The 17,710-nt window shown below is 55.6% G+C and overlaps 1 protein-coding gene across 1 annotated transcript in view; it reads right to left on the bottom strand.

The window, feature by feature from the left end:
• PLXNA2 (plexin A2) overlaps positions 1–17,710 on the bottom strand; it is a 120,484-nt gene that overhangs the window by 18,655 nt on the left and 84,119 nt on the right. The window contains exons 13-21 of the mRNA XM_084220755.1: positions 13,046–13,197; positions 9,985–10,102; positions 9,414–9,550; positions 6,413–6,580; positions 5,825–5,918; positions 4,183–4,422; positions 3,833–3,976; positions 2,382–2,616; positions 1,032–1,174 (exon numbers count right to left, since the gene is read on the bottom strand). Of these exons, the coding sequence (XP_084076881.1) occupies positions 1,032–1,174; positions 2,382–2,616; positions 3,833–3,976; positions 4,183–4,422; positions 5,825–5,918; positions 6,413–6,580; positions 9,414–9,550; positions 9,985–10,102; positions 13,046–13,197 (1,431 nt within the window). The remainder of the gene's footprint in view (positions 1–1,031; positions 1,175–2,381; positions 2,617–3,832; positions 3,977–4,182; positions 4,423–5,824; positions 5,919–6,412; positions 6,581–9,413; positions 9,551–9,984; positions 10,103–13,045; positions 13,198–17,710) is intronic.

The following is a 17,710-nucleotide window of genomic DNA, read 5'->3' as shown; positions in this document are numbered from 1 at the left end:
GGTGCTGGTGGCCAAGGAAAGGAAACCAAATTAATGCTTTAATGGCGGGGAGTGCCTGCCTGGAAAAGGAATCCAGCCCCAGAGCAACCAGGACTCCTCCCTCCTACATCCATCCCTGGTCTGTGTGGAGGAAACAGGATTTCAGGATTTACTGGGGCAGTACCAGCCTCTGAAAAGCTGAGCTGAGACTCTGCACATCCCACAGGGAGGATGGCAGCTCCGTCCCAGGGCGGGCATCACAACCCCACCCCAGGTGTGAGGTGATGTTTAGGAACCCCATCCTTTTTTTGGCTCCCTCCCAGGTGAGCAGGGCCCATCTGCCAGGTGCACTGATGGACCCCTGTGCATTCCCGACTCCTCCGTATTCCCAGTGAAAGTTTTTGTATATTTTTACACATCCTGGTGGGAAAACCAGGGAGATGGAAGCGCTTGCTCAGAGGCTGGAATGCCTGGGCATTCTCCTTGCCCTCCTGTGGACACGCGAGGGAACAGCAGCAGGATGCTCCGGGCAGGATGCTCCGGGCTCTCACCCATCCCCTGCCCCACGAGGTGACTTTGGAGGACTTTAAACACATCACAGCTGCTCTGCCCTGCTCTGCCGCTGCCCTAGAGTGACACAAACCCCCATAAAATAAAAATAAACCAACACCAGGGAGGAGAAGCCGAAAGGAATCCGGCGATGTGGGAGGAGATAAAACTCCAGGCTGGGAGTTAAAATGAACCCGGGGCTCAGCCTGCTGACCCCAGGGCATCCAATAACTGGTTCACAGGATGGGTTGCATTTTTTGTCAGGCGATTTTTTTAGATTGTAATAATTTTTTTAATATTCTTAGTCATGTTTCCCCGTCTAGTTACGTGTATGGTGAAGCCCATAGGGGAGTAAAAAAGAAAAGGGGACTCGTAGCACCCCATGAATCCCACGAAACTGGTTCACACCCGTCTGGTGTGGAGCCCTCAAGGTGCTGCAGGGCTTCCTGCTGCCTCCCCTGAGGGCTGGGGGAGCCTGGGGGGCCGGGGCAGGGCTGGGTTACCTCCAGCTCCCGCAGCACCGGGTGGTCCTCGATGCCCGGGAAGAGCACGCGCATGGCGTAGGTGCGGTAGTCCAGGTAGGGGATGCCCGAGCGGTCCAGGTCGCTGGTCAGCTCGTTGATGTCTGTCTGCAGCTCTGCAAAGGCTGTTCAGGGAGAGAGCAAGGGGCAGAGCTCAGCTCCAGGGGGCTTTGGGCAGGGCTGGCTGGCTGCTGTCCCCGTGGGCACGGCAGGAGGGGCAGCTCAGGGAAGGGTTCCAGGGAGCTCAGCAGCCCTGGAGGCTCTGTCTCAGCAGCCCAGGGTGGGAGAGCAGGCTCTGCTCAGAGCAGAGACTGAGAACAAAGCTGTGGGTAATTTGTATGCAGTTCACACCTGTGCACACACACCTAAAACACCTTTAAAGGCTGCGCAGAGAAACAAGGATCTGTTTTCATAACTTGGCGCCTCCCCTGTTTTCCTTTCTTCTTGTTTTCCTCCTCTATCAACAGTTGGCAAGATAATAAAATCTGATGCAGATCAAATCTGAGCTGCTGCAGGGGTCAGGAAGGGATTTATTCTCCCTCTCCCAACACCGTGTTGTACAGCTGGATGTGTCTCCTCCTGTTCCCTCTCCGAAGTGTGACATGCTGGCTCAGGAAGCCTCTGTACCCCAGCTGGGCTGTGCCAAGCTGAATCTGTGGCTTCTCCTGAATACATCTCAATTTTTGCCCTGTGCTTTCAAGGCTACCCTTGCAATCAGCTGAACAAATCCAACGCAACTCTCTCTCTCCACTATGAAATGTGCCGTTATTTATTTTAATTTGATTGATTAAGCCCCTTCCCAGGTGGGAGGAGTAGGAAACAACAGCAGCACCCCCCAAAAATCCACCTTCACCTGCAGGGTGAGGAGGGCTCAGCTGCCTCCTTGCAAGGGACAAGGACTCGTTCATGTGGAAGCAGCAGCTCTGGATCCTCCAAATAACACCCAAAATTTAGGCAGGCTGCCTGAGCAGCATCAAGCTCTAATCCCATTCTCTGCACATCACAGCCGTGTCTGCTGCTCACACACTGCAGGCTGCCAGCCTCCCACGGTGGGGCAGGCATGGGAACCCCCAAAAATCCCACAGAAAACCCACAGGAAACCCACCAAAAAACCCACAAAAAACCCACAAAAGAACCACCAAACCCCCACAAAAACCCCATCAAAAAACCCACAAAAGAACCACCAAAACCCCACCAAAACGCCACAAAAACCCCAAGGACCCCCTTCAAACCCCAAGGAGCTCCCACTGCACACCCCGGGGCACTGGGGGAACTGGGAGCCCCGCCATGGAGCTGCAGCCCCCAGGGACAGCCAGCCCCAGCAGCACTGACCCTCCTTGCACTCCAGGGCCACCCGGGACTCCAGGTTGTCCATCTGCATCTGCAGCCTCTTGAGGGTGAGGTCGTTCTCGCGGGACTTGCGCTTGTAGGCGATGAGGACGATGATGACGATGATGAGGAGCAGGGAGCCGCCGGCCGCGATGCTGACGATGGCGGGCAGGGTCAGCAGGCTGTCCGAGACGATGCTCACCGAGCCAGGGGAGAAGGAGACGCCCCCAACACGCACCTGCAGGGCACAGGGCACGGCTGAGCGGGGTGTCCCCTGTGCCAGAGCCCATCCTGCCCGCCACGGGCCCCGCAGATCCCTGGGGAAGCACTGAGCCGCCTCTGCTCGGGAACAGAAAACCCCAACTGCCTTCAAACACAGAGGGGGCTGCTTGTGCGAGCACAGGGAGGCTTCAAGTGATGATAAATGTGCCAGCCCTCCACTATCTGGGCCTTGTTCTTATTATCTGATGGCTCCATTTGACTTTCATTTTATAAGCTTTCAAGTCCTTTTCGTAAACCGTGGACGTTAACAAGGCCCCGATCGTTCCACTGACAAGAAACCAGAGTGAGTGCAAGGGCAGAGCAGAAAGCCCCACGTGAGAGCTGTGCAGCAAACAGCCTGGAGTTGACACCAGGACAGGCTTTTCTTGGATGTGCCCTGGCCACAGATGTGAGCAGCTCTCAGCCAGGTTGGGCTGCTGGGAGTCACGCTGTGATAATCTGAATATGTTTTGGATGCTGAACTTCAAGGGAAATAAATCACAATTACAATCTCATTTGGGCTCTGCTCAGGCAGTTCAGCAGCTGGGGCTTGGTCTGCAGCAGGAGCAGAGGAAGCAGCGATGCCCAAACCCCGGGCAGGGGGAGGCACTGAGGGCTCTCCTGGATGAGGGTGTTGATCCAACCACTCCAGGGTTCAGATGCTCCTGGCTCCAGCTTCGGGAAAAGGCAAAACCTTTCCACCCACTTGGCAGCTCAGGTCTGTCTCTGTGGGCTGATTAACCCCTCCAGGAGGGAGAAACTGGGAATGCTCTCAACTTCAGCCACAGGAAGGATGGCACCCACTGCCAAAGGCACTGCCAGAGAGATTTGTTCCTTCCAGAAGGCTCTGAGGGGCATTTTTCCTTCTAGAAGGGAGTGACTCTGAGGAAAGGACAAAGTCTCTCCATGCTAATCCACATCAATATTTTAAACTTCCAATCAGACACCCATAAAATGGAAAATCCTCCTGGGGATTGTGTATCCAAGCGAGTCAGGGAGCTGGAGGAGGAAAAAGGGTGGGGAGGAGAGGGGAAGGGATGCTGGAGAAGGAGGAGAAGGGGTGGGGAGGAGAGGGGAAGGGGATGATGGAGAAGAAGGGGTGGGGAGGAGAGGGGAAGGGGATGCTGGAGAAGGAGGAGGAGGGGTGGGGAGGAGAGGGGAAGGGGATGCTGACAGGACACGCAGCCCCTCACCATCACTTTGTGCTGCCCGGTGAGGGTGGGGGGCTCGCACAGCAGCTGTGTCTCGGACACGGTGACGGCGCAGGGCGTCTCCCCGATCAGCACCGTGTAGTTGAGCTTGGCTCCTCCCGGGGCGGGCGGGCACAGGTTCCTGCCCTGGGGACACGGGGACACAGCACCGACAAAGATGCAGCACGTTCCTCCAGCTTCCACATCGCTCCCAGATCGTGCAGACAGCGGGGCTCGGTTCAGGGCACCCCAAACTCCGCAGCAAGGAGAACACCCCTCCCTCCCTCCCTCCCTCCCTCCCTCCCTCCCGGGGGTTTGGGGGCTCCCCACGGGCTGAGCCAGGCTCTCCTTACCTTCAGGATGATGGGAGAGCCCGGCTTCTGCTCCAGCACCCCGGTGGAGCTCAGCATTTCGAAGGTGGGGTCGGGGTAGTAGATGAACTTGGTGTCGTTGTAGAGCAGCAGGGACTGGACGTTGTTGAAGATGAAGCCGAACTCGTCCGGGCGCTCCACGGCGTCCAGCCCCGGGCGGTACTCGGCGCTCAGGGGCGGCGCCAGGCACGCCAGGGCCGTGGAGTTCAGCACCTTGCACACCTGGGGAGGGGGGACACAGCAGGGAACACTGCCCTGAGCTGGGGCTGTGGCATTCACCACCCTCCACACCTGGGGAAGGGGAATTTCAGCAGGGAACACTGCCCTGGGCATCACCCTGCACATCTGGGGAAGGGGGACACAGCAGGGAACACTGCCCTGAGCATCACCCTGCACACCTGGGGAAAGGGGACACAGCAGGGAACACTGCCCTGAGCACCTGGGGAAGAGGAGTTTCAGCAGGGAACACTCTGCCCTGAGCTGGACCCTGAGGCTCTGGTGGATGGGAAGCCCAGTGGGTTCATGCTTAGCTGGGAATGTTTCATCCAGGCTTGATGCTCCGTGGTCTCAGAGGTCTTTTCCAACCTTGCTGATTCCACGAGGCATCACTGCCATAATTTGGGGTAATTTGCTTCTCCTCCAGCCAGCATGAAGGCACTGGGGTAGAGATGGAGGGTGAGCCCAAAATGAGCTGTGTTTCAGTGGAGCTAAAGGCTCACACAGCAGCTCTTACTTATTTTTCTTTCTTTTTTCCCATTTCTTTCCACTTTCATCCTCTCTAGCTCTGAAGCAGGCCCATAGGGAATACCAGTTCCCTGCTGCAAATGGGTGATTAGAGGCCATTCCAAATGCCAGCGAGGGAAGGGAACAGATCATGTGACACTGGTGGGCAGGAGGGAACATGAAGGTCATCTCCTGCTGGGCTGAGGACACCCACAGCTCCTGCAGCCCTCAAAGCAGGGAAATCACTGATTTATGGGGCTCTTGCCTTGTAAAGCAGCAAGAGCCCAACCATTTGGCCTCCCTCCATAACTGAAAGATTTAATTTCACTCAATTTTGTGTCTTCAGAATTATTTTTGTAGCACTATAACTGCAAGTGCTAGCAACAAAATTAGATGTCTTTTTAAAAAGAGCTCAGATGAAAAAGGTCTTGAGGGGGAGAAAAGGAATAGGAAAAGACCTCTCAGTGATTTGCCCTTTCCAAGAGAATACAGACTCAGTCACAAAGATCACTGCATAGAAACAACATATTTCAGCTTTACTTGGCCAGAACAATTTCTGAAGTCCTGGAGGTTCAATTCTGACTTGTAGCACACACAAGAACCTCCCTTAGTCCCCATTTAGCTGGGGGTTCATCTCAGCTTCTCACTCACGGACTGAAAGAACACAGACAGGGGAAGGAGATAATCTCACATTTTGTGTGTCAAATTCCCTCTTCCCAGTGCCCCCAGCTTGGGGGAACACAGGAAATGCTCTCAGAGCAGCTTTTGCCACATCAGACCTGCCCAGGCAGGCAGCCCTGGCAGCAGTGCCCTGTGCAGGGGTGCAGGGTGATGCTCCAGCTGGCAGCAGTGCCCTGTGCAGGGTGCAGGGCGCAGGGTGATGCTCCCAGCCCATACTCACGTTGATGAACTCCTTGCCGTTGTGCTTGACGCGGATCCGCGGCTCCTGGATCACGTCCAGGTTGGAGCCAGTGACAGTCAGGGGCGTGTGGCCGCTGTGGGAAGCCAGGAGAGGCTGATCAGGGCTGGGCCCCAGGGACAAGAGGCCAGCAGGGTTTGGTTTAGGAGGATGAGTGTCCCCGTAGTGTGTCCCCAGCAGTGTCCCCGTGGTGTGACAGCAGCAGCCACCCTGTCCCTCACACTCCCTTTTGACCGACATCAGCTTTTTCCTTCCTAGGTGGGTGCTGGTTTTGTGGTGTTCCAGGACCACAGGAAGGAGCCCTTAAGGAGCAGTTGTGCCCTTCTGCAGCAGAGGGGGTGGTCTGGGCTTTGGTCGAGCCCCCAGACTCCTGGTGCAGGCTCAGCTGTGGCTGCCTGGCTGATCACAACCTCCCTGGTAACCCCAGGCCTGAGCTGTGCTGAATGCAAACCCCAGAACTGCCCAGCCCTGACCAGCTCAGGATGCTGGGTGGGATGTGCACTCCCAAGCAGCCCTTTTTTGTGCTGAGGAGCCCCAGAGCAGGGGAGAGCCAAGGAGGTGCTGTTTTACCTGGCGATGCTCCACTCGGGCTCGATGTGCTGCACCTTGGGGTCATCGATGTACTCAAACAGCAAAGTTCTCTCCAGCTGAGCCCTGTCCACGCTGACAGAGACCTGAACAACCCCCAGGCCGTGGGCTGAGGGCGCTGACACACAAACAATCTCGTTCATGGATCGCCTGCACAGGAGGGAAAGGGGCAGGGTCAATGGGGTGCTGGGCAGGAAACAGCCTCTGTCCTGTCCACAGCCAGCCCCACACTGCACCTGGGAGGCTGCACAGGTGGGCAGGAGGCTTTGGCATGGAAGGAAAGGCGGGGAGCCGTGCCCCAAGCTCTGCCCATGGTGAGAGCAGCGCAGCCCCCCTGAAATCCCTCATTGTGCCAAGCTGCGGCTCCCACATCCCCCCGAACCCGCTGCCGTCTGCTGGGCGTGTGGAAACAGATGGCTGCCTTTTCAACGGGATGCATGAGCTCAGTGAAAAGCCAAATTCCTCCCCTCCCCAGCCCAGTGCACACACGAGGCTCTTGTGAGCGGCACAATGAGCAGCCCCTGCCTGGGAAGGGCCGTGGCACCGGCAGCGCTGCCGCGGCTTTGTCTCCCCTCAGAGCGGGGTGACCTCGGCTCCGTGCTGCCTGGCTGGACACAACAGACCATCTGCTGCCACCAGAGCCCCAGAGAAGGTGGAGGCAGTGACACAGCGAGGCACTGCCAGAGCACAAAGGCACCGGTGGGCGGAGGGATGGAGAGGGGGAATGAGATCTGAGCATCCAGAACAGAGCTGGGAGGAACCGGCCGGCTCCGTGGACACCGATCCTACACATAGTGCTGGAGGCACATTCCTGGCAGGCCAGTGCTCCTGCAGGGCCACCTGTGGCTGTCCTTGCTGCCCAAACCTACCCCAGCTCCCTGGGAAGCCTGTTCTTTCTGTGGCTCCTTTAGTATTGGGTTGCCCCAGGGGAGAGGGCAGGCAGGTCTGCAGCACCTCACTGCCAGCCTGGTACTGAAATCAAAACCTGGCACTCCTGAATGGGCACCCTTCATCACCCTCACCATCCTCAGGGGCTGTGCAGGTGGCTGAGGCTCAGGTAGAGCTGTGTCCCTGCTCTGCTTCCAGCAAAGCTCTGGCCTGTGCCTGCCAGGGGCACAAGGTGTGCTCCCTTCTCAGGGTCCTTACACACCCCCTGCCCGCTCTCATGGGCATTCAGGAGGGCATGGAACAGCAGGCACCACAAGGTTCCCAGCTCACCCCTCAGCCCTTCCAAGGGGACAGAAACAACCCCCTGAAACACCTCAGCCCAACTGCACTGACCATTGCTGCTGAGGCAACAACACATCCAGCCCTTCCTGCCCTGCTCCTGCCCCTTTTCCTACCCTCACGTGGTTTTATCCCATCCACCTCGGTTTAATTTAGCCACAAAGGCTTCCCTGTGTGAGGAGTGGGATTCTGCAGGCTCTGAGCTGAGTCTCAGAGTGATTCTGTGCAGCCTGAGGGGTTCCTGCCCTGCTGCTGCCCTCTGCTCCCCCTGCTGCTGCCCACCCCGTGCCTGCCCAGCTCTGGCACGGGCTGGGAGTGATGCAGGGCTGCTGGCAGAGCAGCTCCCAGCTCCCTGTGATCAGCTAATTAGCTTTCTGTGCTATTATTGTGTCGTCATGGTGAATCTACCCACTCCTCCGATCAGAGAGGGGAGAATGGGGGAAGCTGTAATTAGAGGGAATCTCATTAGGAGCTGCTTCATCTCATCAGGCTCCCCCACGCCCTGGAGTACAATTGGAGTTCATTGCCTCAGAAGAGGGCATCCAAACCCAGAGCACAGCGAGGATGGGGCACTCAGCCACGGCTCCCTGGCTGAAGTTCCTGTCCTGCTGCCATCAGAACGCCCAAGGAACCCAAACTCCCCCAGGTTCAGCAGCTCAGTGGCTGCAGGCTGCCTGCACAGGGTCAGGTGTTTATTTAAGGGATGAGATTCCAGGGCTGACCCCACACCTCTGCTGCTCCCTGTCTCCAACTGAGGCAGCAATTTGGCATCTTTTTTTGGGATGTGGGAGGAAATATTGATGGATTAGTTACACTGCTTAACACCTGGAGGGCTGAGCTGCACTGGAAGGTTCTGGAATGCCCTGGGCACCATCCTGGGATGGACCCAGAGCAAGCCCTGCTGATAACCCAAAGTGCTCCCACACCTGAGCACCCACAGCTCCCACATCCAAGAACCTCTCAGGCTTTGGGATGAGAAATTCACCTCCAGGGATCTTTGCTTTCCCAGAAACTTCCTCAGCTCCTCCTGGGCAGCCTGAGTGAGGATCTGGGAGGCAGAATCCCTTTGGACACCAGGCTGCCACCCAGGCTCTGCCCACTGCCAGCAGGGTGGCCAGGGCTGTGTACTGATGCACACAGATGTAAACCACACACCTCTTCTTTAACTAAGCCCCAGGAAAACCCATTAAACCCTGCAAATGTCAACTGTGTGTTTACACTGCTGGGGAAAAAGCAAATTTGCCATGGAAATCCCAGCAGAGATTGATGGCTGTGCAAGTTCCTCAGCAGGAGGTGTGAGCAGACCCTCGCCTTGCTCCGCCCTGAGCACCCCAGACCATTTTTAGGAGGTTGAGGCACCTGCAGCAGCGGCTACAATATAAGCAGTGCAGGTCTGTGAAAAGAGAAAGGAGATATTTCATATAAATGTTCCATTTTCTTCAGAGCAGCCAGGCTGGGGGCAGGTACTGGTGACCAATATAAGCATATTTCCATCCCAGTGGTGTTTCCCTGTGATTTCCAGAGCAGTTACCATTGGAACAGCATTAAAATGAAATAATGAACAGCACTGACACCGATGAATCCCTCCCTTGCCATGCAAGCCTCCATCACAATAAAAGAGAAGATGGTTTCATGCAATAAAGGAGGGAATGGGAGCCTCAGGGGCTTCCCAGATGGATTTTTGCACGTTCAGCTCCAGCAGATCCGTGCTGGGGCGGGAGCAGGAGGTGCTGCAGGAGCCTGTGCTGTCTCTTACTCGAGGAATTCGCAGGTCTGGTTCCCCAGGAGCACGGAGACGCGGCTGCCAGCCCCCAGGTAGTGGCCAGAGATGGTCACCATGGTCCCTCCCGACTCTGGGCCACGGCTGGGGCTCAGGAAACTCACAGCTGGAGTCTGCAGGGAGGAAAGGACGGCTCAGTGCCCCCGCTGCAGCCAGGGAGCTGCTGGGGGGCTGTGACAGGGCAGGACATCCCTGCAGCGCCCAAGGCCAGGCTGGACAGGGCTGGGGGAAGGGGTCCTGCCCATGGCAGGGGTGGGACAGGGTCTTTGAGGATCCCTTCCAACCCAAACCAATCTGTGATTCCATAATCACTGCTCTGGGGGTGCAGGGCTGGATCCGAGCTCTGTGGGAGCCCTGGTTTGTCCAGGGTGAGCTCTGGATCCTGCGAGCTGCGCTTGTTGAGTGAGCCACCAAAACCAGAGCAGCACTGGGGGAAAGCCCCAGAAAAAACCCCAGCAATTTCAGGAGTGCCCCCTGGAGCTGCAGCCCCTCATGTGCCAGGCCCAGCTCTGGGGGACACACGTGCTGTCCCCAGCAGGACACTCACCACGAACACGTACTGCTGCGCTGACTTGGCCGTGAACTCGGGCTTGCACTCTCCGATGCACAGGAGCACTGGGCCGGAGCTGATCCCTGGAAGCGCCTGCCCCATTTCACAGACGATCCTGGAAGCACAAATGCCTCAGTGGAGCTTTGGCAGGAGGTGCCAGCAGTGCCCTGCACAGCTCCACGCTGCCTTTATTTCTCCTTTCTTCCCCCCCTCCTCTTTAACTTTGATATCTGCCTCTTTGGAAGGAGTTAATTACTGAGTCTATTTTTACCCTGTGTAGTAATTTAAAGGAAAAAAAATCAAAATTAGACATAATTATTACAAGCTGTAAACTCCAGAGCAAAGCAAGCACTAATGGCAATATATTAGCCAGTAGCAAAGTGAGTGCGAAGTCCTCAGAGTAACAGATGAGTTCATTAAGGGAACAGCTCACACTGCAGACTCCCAGTTAATCACAACTGGAGGAACCTGCTGGGGGATGATAGAGACAGCCCTGGAGAGCAGCTTCTGCTGGGGGACAGGGCTGGCTGCCACCAACCCGCTCCTGGTGGCCACAGGGACTCCTGGTGTGGTCCAGCTCAGCCCCGTGGGCACATCCTGAGCTGGCAAAGCTGCAGGGCCAGGGAGAGCAGCTGGGGTTCACCTGCTGATGGATGAACAACCCCAAAAGCCCAGGGCAAAGCTGCAGGGCCAGGGAGAGCTGCTGGGGCTAACCATGGCTGCTCACTGCGGATGGATAACCCCCAAATCCCAGGGCACGGGGGATGTGTGACACCAGCTGGGGCTGGGATCAAGCGGATGCCAGGCATGCCAGCAGGTTTGGGGGAGGTTTTCAGAGGGGCATCAGCTGGCAGGGCTCTCCAGATGGACCTGGATGCTGCTTGCTCACACAGCAATGCTGGGAAGATAAATTCAAGAGCATCCCTGCAGGCTCTGCGGAGCTGAGGGCAGGAGGAACCTGGCCCAGACTGGAAATCTGAGAGGGGGATTGGAGATGGGTGATTGGCCTCAGGGAGGAAGAGCTGAAGGCCAGAGCAGCCTCTGCCTGCTGAGGCTGAAGGAGAAGGAAGCTCTCACTCCTCTGCCCATCACACACAAAGACATAAAAGGCCCCGATTTGGGGAGGCAGCGTTCGAGCTGCCTCCAGCAGCATTAAATTCACTGCAAATAAAAAATAAAATAAAATAAAATAAACCACGAAGACTGAAGGAAAAAAAGAAGCTGCTGTGCACAGGTGATGCCAGGAGGCCTGATGAAATACACACATGCTGGTAAAGAGCTGGAACGTGCACGTCCTCGTTGCTGCACATCAAAAGGGGCTGCCTGGAGAGATGCTGCCTTTGGAGAGCAGGGATTGAAGCCTCTCAGCTCCCAGCCTTCCTCTGCCACGTGCTCCTCGCTCTGCCTTTCAAGCAGACATCGCCCCTGCACCTCTCTGCCTGTTATTCCTTCACCTCTCCCTCATCCCTCCTCCTCCTCCTCCTCCTGCAGACTGGCAGCGGGGAGAGGAGGCTGCTCTGAGCTTGGGGCCAAGCAAACAAAGCCTGGAGGGAGATTCCTGGCACCCCGAGGGCAGGAGAGGAGAGGGGAGGTTCTCTCTGCCCAAGGAAACACCAACCCCTCAACTCTGCCAGCAGAGCAGCAGCTGCAGCCCAGCCCGGGCAGGGCCGGGTGTGGCACAGGGCACAAGTGACCGGGCACACCTGGGCCGGGTCCTGCTCAAGCAAAGCCCAGCAGGTACCTTGTTACAAAATGATGCATTCGGCAGAGCTGTGGGGTGCTGATTGCCGGGCTAAGTGGCCCTTTCACCAACATTAACCTAATTGCTGGCTGATAGATTGCGGGCTGGAGCATATGGCAGAGTCATTACAGTCTTGGAATTCAGTCTGCCCACAGAACCCTTAAGAGGGTCCTTTTATCTGTATTCATCTTTAAAAGGCAGCTCTCATGCTAACGCTTGCTGTTATCTGCCCAGGGTAAATGTTTTAATGATGTTAACAAACTTTGAAAGCTCAAGAGCCATAATTAGAGTCATGATTATAAAATCAGGGTTTCATACCATCAAAGGGGGATAATTTCATAATCTTCCATCCTTTATTTGAAAAATGAAATATAACAAAGTACTGCTCAGCAGAACAGCCCCAACTGCTCGCAGGGATGGGGTGTTGGTGCCACTCCTGCAGCAGCCCCCGGCACCCTTCACGCCGTGATCCCACATGCCCTGGCATCTGCACTGCCCCTCGAGGGGTCAGCAATGCCCCGCTGCCTTACAGACGGGCAGAGAAACGCCAGGAATGGACAAAACCCAACCAACTCCACCATGTGCTGCTGCTGACGGGTCCTGGGCCTGCTGGGGTCCGAGTGGGAGCCACCAAATGAACTTCCCAGCAGAGGACAGCTCCTTCCAGCTGCCCCCGGCGCTGGGGCAGGTCTGTGCTGCCGGGAGCACCCATGGGGCCTTGGCCAGCTCCACACTCCACACTGCTCAGGACACCATCCCGGGGCCCAGCAGGAGGTGACACCACCTATTCCTCCTGTCCCACCCAGCAGAGATGTCCCCAAACTCCCCGTGAGCCCCTCGGCTCGCCCGGCCCAGCGCCGAGGGGCAGCGAGGAGCGGGCGCCACGCCGTGGGGTTCATTCGCCCGTCCCCTGTCACGGGGCTGTTTTCTAATTTTGGGCTGACATTTTTCTTAGTGAAACAAATGGATTGACTGCAGGGGAGCCCACTCGGAGCGCGGGGCTGTCACCGCCTCGCCCGCCTAACAAATGGCTGCTGCAGCCGGCGGCGCCGGCGGAATTCCAAGTGGGATGGGGAGGCAGCAGCAGCAAGGTGCTCATCAGCAAAGGTGCTTAGCCAAGCAGGAACCGCAGTGCAAGGAAACAGAACGTTTAATGCGAGCTTAAAGGGCTGCTCAACCCCTGCAGAGAGAGTTCAGGGTGCGGGAACGGGAAGGGATGTGCGGGAATCTGGTTGAGGCTTTGGCCTCCTGAGCGTTGGCTGGAGGTCAGGGAGGAGCCCTGGGGACAGGCGAGGGGACAGGCGAGGGGACACTCACTGCTCGGCCACGACGTAGTGCTCGGGCAGGGGCGTGCACTGCACCCCGGCCACCTGCACGCCCTGCGCGATCTCCGAGAAGTCCAGGCCCAGGTTCACCCCTCGGATGGTCACCCTGGTCCCTCCTTCTGGGGGCCCCGACACCGTCAGGATCTGCAGGGAGACAGGACACGGTGAGGCGACACGTGGTGGTGCTCGGACGAGATGAGAATCTTGACTCCGTGTTTCAGATGGCTGATTTATTGTTTTGTGATATTATATTAAAATAAAATTATATCTTAAAACTATACTAAAAGAAATAGAGGGAAAGGATTTCATCAGAAGGCTAGCAAGGAATGAATAATGAAATCTTATGACTGACCGGAGTCCGACACAGCAGGGCTGGGATTGGTCATTAAGTAAAAACAATCCCCATGGAACCAATCAAAGATGCACCTGTTGCTATAAACCATCTCCAGACCACATTCCAAGCAATCAGATAATTATCATTTTTGCATTTCTTTTCTGAGACTTCTCAGGAGAAAAATCCTAGCGAAAGGATCTTCATAAGATACGTCAGTGACAGTGACATCCCCACCACGCCCCTTCTTCAGCCCCATCCCCGTTTGGAACCTCTCCTGCTGCCAGACCAGCCAGGGCCACCCCTCAGGGCTCTTCTGGATGTCCTGGAGGAGCCCAAGGATGCTGAAATCCATCCATGCCCTGCTCCAAGAGAGGTCCCCAAGGTCCCTGAGCTGGCCAAGAGGAGTGGGCAGTGCCATTCCCAGAAATCCTTGTAGGACACACCTGGCTCCTATCTTCTCCATCCAGAACAGGGTAAGTCACCTTCCAGAGGCAGCCTGGTGCTTGGAGAACTTCACCTTCTGCCTTGGCTGTTCTCTGAATGTTAATGTCACATTTTATTAGTGACTTGGCACCTCAAATGACTTAAAAATGTTAAAGGGTGAGGTGTGTGCTTTCAAGCTGCCTGTTTATAGCCTGCCTCAGCCATAATCATCCCTGCTTTCCTGGATTTGCATTAAGGACAATCTCCTCTTCAATTAGGAGTATAAATTTCAATAATGCATGGTCACAAAATTTGGACCCAGGACTCTCAGACAGTTATCCTGAATCTGCCACCGCTCTGTTGTTGCTCTTGGGTGAGTTTCTAATCTTCCCTGTGCTGCAGCTGTTATTAATAAATAAACACAATCCATAATAATGCAATTTAATTAATTTAATGGATAAATCTTGTTTATGCTTCTTTGTTCCACCCTTGTCTTTGGCAAAAAACTTGAGCTCTTCAGAACCTTTTCCTCGCTGTTCCCAGATGGATGGGTGGTTTTTTCCACCTCCTCAGGAGTGAGGAGGGTGGCCAAACACCAGTGCCACCATCCCAGTGACCTTCCCCACAGCAGCCCTCGTGGGACACCCCTGTCCCCATCACTTCTGTGCTTCCCAGTTCTCCAAAGCATCTCCAGAAAGACACCCAAGGTCCTCAAGAAGGAACCCCACCATCCCCACTAAACCAATGGCCACATCCACTTGGTTTCTGAGCGCTGCCAGGGGGACTCCAGCACTTGCCTGGGCATTCTGCCCCATTTCTGGCCACATGTGCTGAGATTATTCCAGCTCCATGCACCCACCAGAGCCACCAAGCCACCCCCTCCTTCCTCCAGGTCCTTTAATTCCCACCTCCCTCTCCCCTCCACCGCCTGCTGGAGGTTTTTAATTTATTCACCACGCACTGCCTGTTGTGCTGCTGTTCCCTGTAACTCACACCATGGCCTGTCTTGTACCATTTAGCTCTGGGAAGCTCGACGTGCTCGTAAACCCACTGCAAAACCAAGCTGGATTGTGTTACAGCGAGTCCTGGAGGCCTGGTGGTGTTTACATCACTGCTGGGGAATCACCTGAACTCTGCTGACAGTTACAACTGTCCTTTGCAGCTCGGGATGATGTTAAAGTGCATTTACTGGGGCACCTACTCTGCTGTCTCCTTGTCTCATCACTGCTCAAGAAAAAGAAGTCACTGCTTGCCATTTCCTGAGCTGAGCAGAAGCAGCAGGGCTGAGAGGCCTCCCCAAACAAAGCCCAGCTGATGCTGTATTTTAAAAATGTCCTGACCTGGAAAATCCCCAATATGGAGCTCCACTCGACCTAGATTTTAGTGGCCACTAATTGAACAGTTTTGAAGTAACTGTGCCATAAAGCAGCCCCAGGGTTAGAACAGATGCATTCAATTAATTACAGCTGGAGAGATTCAGTCAAAATCGCAGAGAGAAGATAAGTCTTAAAGGTCCCGGTGCACCCAGAGCTGGGCACCCTCCCAGCAGCATCCTGGGCTTCTCATTGGGGTGAGCATGAGGCACCTCCAGCACAGCCAGCCCCTGCTCTGCCTGGATCCCAGCTGGGAGCTGCAGGGCTGCCAGTCCAGATTTCTCATCTGGATTAGCAAGAAATATTCCTCAATTTCAAGAAAATCACTTCACTAGACTGGCTTTTCACTTAGAGCTCTGCAGAGGATGGAAAGGACCTGCACAGGGCAGCTGAGAAAGAGCAAGGCCATTCCAGGAGTTGGACATTTGCTGTTTAGGAATCTGCACCTCTGCTGGAAGTTTTTTCAGGTTGTTTGCTAAACTGAAGCAGCGTGAAAGTCACTGAGATCTGAGCGGGGTGTGGGAGGCGGAATTACTCTGAGCAGGTCACCTCTCCCCACTGCAGAGACAAATCCAACCCAGCCCCTGCAATAATGCTGGACAGGACCAGGTGTGCAGCCCTGTGCTGGTCCTGAAATGGGCAGGGAGCAGGGATGAGGGGGTGGCAGGAGCTCAGTCACCCTCACACCCTGCTCTAGGTCAGGGAAGGGCTGCAGGTGCTCCAGAGCACTTCTCTTATTGCTGCTTTTTACCTGAAACCAAGGTGGGGACCCCCAAGGCTGGAACCCAAGGGACCCCCAGGGCTGGAACCCAAGGAACCCCCCAGGTTGGGATCCAAGGGACCCCCCAGGTTGGGATCCAAGGGACCCCCAGGTTGGGATCCAAGGATCCTGGGGATCCAGGAGCCCCAGCCCAGTGGCAGAACCCTTCCCCTCGCAGCCCTCAGGAGACTCAGCTCCAGCAATGAGGATAAATGTTCTCAGTGTCATGTCTTGCTGCTCGAATCTTTCAGCATTTCTGACATGAAGCAACATTTTGCCTGCAGAAGAAGTCAGTGAGGAGCCAGGGAGAGCTGGAGCTGCTGGGGCTGGAGCTGCTGGGGCTTTCCCTGCGGAGCTGCAGGGAAGCCACAGCCCTGCACAGCAAGCCCTTGGCATCTGCTCGGGTGCAGAGAGAGACCCCAGTCAACGGCACAGCCCCTGCCCCCTCCCCAAACCCATCACCTCCATCCTCTTTGTGCTTTTTTGCTCCTGCTCTGAGCCCTGGATCCCAGCTGATGAGCCCAGCGGGGAGGCAGCACATGAGCATTGTCATCCGGGCATGATCCCTCCTTGTCTCTGCCTCAGCTGATGGCACATTCAGAGCCTAATTGTTATCTCAGCAGAGCAACTCCATTATTCAGCCTGACACTGCCCCCCCTTCAGCTGTTTGTTGCGCTGATGTTATATTAATGAGGCCTGCAAATAAATGAATAGGAGATCAGAGCGCCGCTTGTTCGCCAGAAAACTGATTTTTATTTATTTATTGCTAAGGCCACGGGCCGGGTGGAAGTTTTAAGCTGCTGAGGGGACATTGCTGGGGAGGGCTGGACCTCTCACTCAGTGAGAGGACTGCAAATACCCCACTGCTCATTTACTTTTAGAACTACTAAGACACAATCTCCTTATTTATGCATCCCCCGAAGGCACTGGCGCCTGGGAGCCAAGCCCTTGACCTCAGCCTTGTCACAAAGAGTGAACCTGGCCAGATGAAGCAAAAGGAGGGGAAAGCAGCCCATATTAAAGGCTCTTTTACTCTGGGTCATCCAGGCTGCAGTGTGAGCTCCAGTATGAGAGCAAACCCTGCTCCCCAGTCCTGTCACTGCTGGTGCCCAAGGATGGGGGACGTGGCACCAGTGCCAGCTCTGGACTGCCAGGGCCAGGACAGTCCCAGCAGGGCAGGGTGTCCCCCCAGCTGTACAGCTCTGCAGCACTGGGCACTGCAAAATGGTACCCAAAATCCTGAGAAAATGCAGATATTGGGAAAGGACCCAACAGCAACAAAAGCTGGGAAGGTCTCGTGGTCTCCTCCACAGTCTGACTCTGAGGGCTCAGACACAGACCTGGGGATGGAGTCAAGAAATCTGTAACAGCAGAGCTCTGCTCTTTTCTGCTTGGACAGAGCCCAAAAGTATTGCTTTCAAGTTGGACAGTGATAAAACACTTGGTGGCAGTGCCCTGCCTGCAGCCAGCTGCCAGAGCCAGCCTGGCACTGCTCACATGCAAGTCACTTGGTGGCTGGAGCACAGTGCTTTTCCCCTTCTCTGCCCAGCTCAAGGAGGGGCAGATAAATAACTCCAAGATTTCTTTGACTTGACAACTTTCTGCATGGTTTATGGGGAAGAAATCTCAGCAGAGGCTGTTTTGCTTCTTGTAGCACAACCTTGTGCAGCAGAACAGCACTTGGGTAAGAAAAATTTGGGTTCTGCCCCGTGGCAGGGCAAGGGGAAGATCCAGGGGAGCCTTTAAGGATCATTTTATCTCTTGGTA

The sequence above is a fragment of the Fringilla coelebs genome (genome assembly GCF_963513975.1).
Source record: "Fringilla coelebs genome assembly, chromosome: 23".
Taxonomy (NCBI): domain Eukaryota; kingdom Metazoa; phylum Chordata; class Aves; order Passeriformes; family Fringillidae; genus Fringilla; species Fringilla coelebs.
Note: the sequence above shows the minus strand (reverse complement) of the source record. Positions and strands in the feature narration are given on the sequence as shown.